At 36.4% G+C, this 2,578-nt stretch overlaps 1 protein-coding gene across 1 annotated transcript in view; it reads left to right on the top strand.

Annotated features, from left to right (window-relative positions):
- The first annotated feature begins 347 nt into the window (after positions 1-347).
- The window catches only part of CHRNB3 (cholinergic receptor, nicotinic, beta 3 (neuronal)), a 34,534-nt gene continuing 32,303 nt past the window's right edge, over positions 348-2,578 (top strand). The window contains exon 1 of the mRNA XM_012001044.1: positions 348-522. Coding sequence (XP_011856434.1) covers positions 471-522 — 52 coding nt within the window. The 5' untranslated portion in view covers positions 348-470. The remainder of the gene's footprint in view (positions 523-2,578) is intronic.

The following is a 2,578-nucleotide window of genomic DNA, read 5'->3' as shown; positions in this document are numbered from 1 at the left end:
AAAAAAAAAAAGAAAAAAAAAAAAGAAAGAAAAGAAAAGAGAATAGAGAAATAATGGGGATGAAAAACTTTTCACTATGGATGTGGTAAAGTGTGGTTCTTCCATATGCAGATCTCCAATCGTAAGAAAAATATCACAGAACATTCAGAAGTTGTCTAGCTTCATCCTTTCTCCAGTGCCCTGCATCTCTTGCAAGGGAGTAAATTAATAAGTCAGGAGTTAGGACCCAGCGATATGTTTTAGACTTACACGATCTGACAGCTGACTGCAAATCAATGAAGTGCACTTTGAGAAGCAGCGCACTTGGCAAGAGGGGTTGAGACTGTTTTATTCCACTCCAGGTGTTGCTGTCCTCTTGGGTTCCACTTCAGATTTTGAACCCCTGCATTTTCTTTTCAAAACCCCCTTTTCCAATGGAAATGCTCTGTTGTTAAAAAGGAAGAAATTGTCTTTCTGAAACTGACATCACGATGCTCCCAGATTTTATGCTGATTCTCATCATCCTTGGCATCCCTTCCTCAGGTAAGCACAAGTCACACTAAATTAAAACTACAGTTGCAGACTTATTTAAGCAGAGGAGGCAAAACTATGGTGTTGATAATGTTAGAATTACAACATGTAATGCACAGGATACATTTAGCATAACCTTTAAAATGTGGCCCAAATGAGTAATTCTATGAGATGTGGGGGTTTTTTGCTGAAGAAATCATATCTATGAATTTCATAATGTTTATGTTTTTGTCATTTGCTGCATTTCTTCTGAATCACTATGAGCTTGGTAAGAAAACACAAAAGCAGGAAAAACATTACTGAATGCACTAAGCATTACTCAGAGAATTGTTCAAATATTTGGCACAGAAATTTATTATATCGACATTTTTCTATCGTATTTACTAATAATTTCTGTATCTGTGTGTAGATATTTAATTTTGTCCAGTATGCCCTGTAGACCTATATAAATATTTTAATAAATTTGTGTATGTAGGTAGATTTAGTATGTTTATATATCACAATTAAACACAAATGTATCAAAACTCTATGAATATGTGTTTTATGTGACTATTATCAACTGAAAATAGAAGAATTTTTGATAAGGATGAAGGACAAATAAAAGGAAAGAGTGAAAGATAGAGACAGACACACAGAGAAAGAGAACAAAAAGAAAAGGAAAGAGGAATAAAGTACTGAAAGGCTTTGGGGATTGGTCATTTGCACCTGCCAATTTCCTGGGTTTGGGAATCATTTCACTTTTTGTGTAACTTGAGAACAGAAAGTTTTCCCCCACTGAATCAGAAACCATCTGAAACCGCAGCTAGATGGTGAGAAAAGGGTCGGTCCACCAGCAATTTGTATTAATTTCTCAGTAGTATTTTTGCCACGTTTGATTATTGTGATTTTCAAATGGAAAACTGAAGACACTGAGGGAGATTTGCCCAAATCCAGAAATAAATTCTACATTTCAAGGTCCCAAGACTGTGAGGCACCTGAACATTATCCTATTGTCAAAAACAGTCTTTTCTCAGACCAAGGACTCAAAGTGGAGCAGGAATTTCTAAATGCAGAAAGCCTCAAACTCACTTTCAAATATCATGAAATTTGGACTTTTCAAAGTCTTAAATGCAGTTTGCCAATCACAAAAATAATAAGAAACTTCTGTGTGTTTGAGTTTACCATTAATATACGTGTGTCTGATGTTTTTCTGTCTTTATTATTCTATTTATTATAAAATAATTCATTCTCATCACTCTTTTCCCAGAGAATGATTTCTCTCAATGGCTAGCGAGGGTGTTTAGCATAAACTCTCTTGGTTCAGCTAAGCCTCATCCTCTGTGCACAATCAGGATTATATAAGAAAACTGGAATTGCTTGGCGCCTGGCGCTGGTCTCCATTGTGTGGGCTGGAAGAGTTTGAGAAGATTGTGTGATCTTTCACAAATCTATAATAAATCTAATAACCTGTGATAAATCTTACATCTGTATTTCTAGATCCATCAGCATCTGCTCATATTTTTAAATCTGTTCCATATTTCCTTACGTTTTTTAACTTTACTACTCTTTGTAAAGAAAATAGTTTCTTGTTATGCAAAACTACATTTTTCAAATTACAAGAGGCAACCCCTTCATTTTTATATATCTGGCTTTGGTAAAGAGGCTCCTCCGGCGTGGCCATGGGGTGTCTCTCATATTGCTATTTCACATTTTGTGTGTGGTGTCTGCTCTCAAAAAGCAAGAGGTGTATCTTATTTATCTTCCCATCTCTCTTACAACATTATGATATGATAAGACATCATGCGTTTATTCATTCAATAAATACTTATTGAGCATCTACTGTATCCCAGGAATGGTTCCAGTGTCTAGGAATGCAAGAGGAAATGAAAACAAAGCCATTCTAATAAGTTCTGTGCTGGGCATCGTGGCTCACACCTGTAATCCCAATACTTTGGGAGGCCAAGGTAGGCAGATCACCTGAGGTCAGGAGTTTGAGACCAGCCTGACCAACATGGTGAAACCCCGTTTCTACTAAAAATACAAAAAATTAGCCAGGTGTGGTGGCACACGCCTGTAATCCCAGCTACTC

Source organism: Mandrillus leucophaeus, unplaced genomic scaffold, assembly GCF_000951045.1.
Source record: "Mandrillus leucophaeus isolate KB7577 unplaced genomic scaffold, Mleu.le_1.0 Scaffold649, whole genome shotgun sequence".
Lineage (NCBI taxonomy): Eukaryota > Metazoa > Chordata > Mammalia > Primates > Cercopithecidae > Mandrillus > Mandrillus leucophaeus.
The sequence above is the reverse complement of the archived record's forward strand: the minus strand, read 5'-3'. Positions and strand labels throughout refer to the sequence as shown.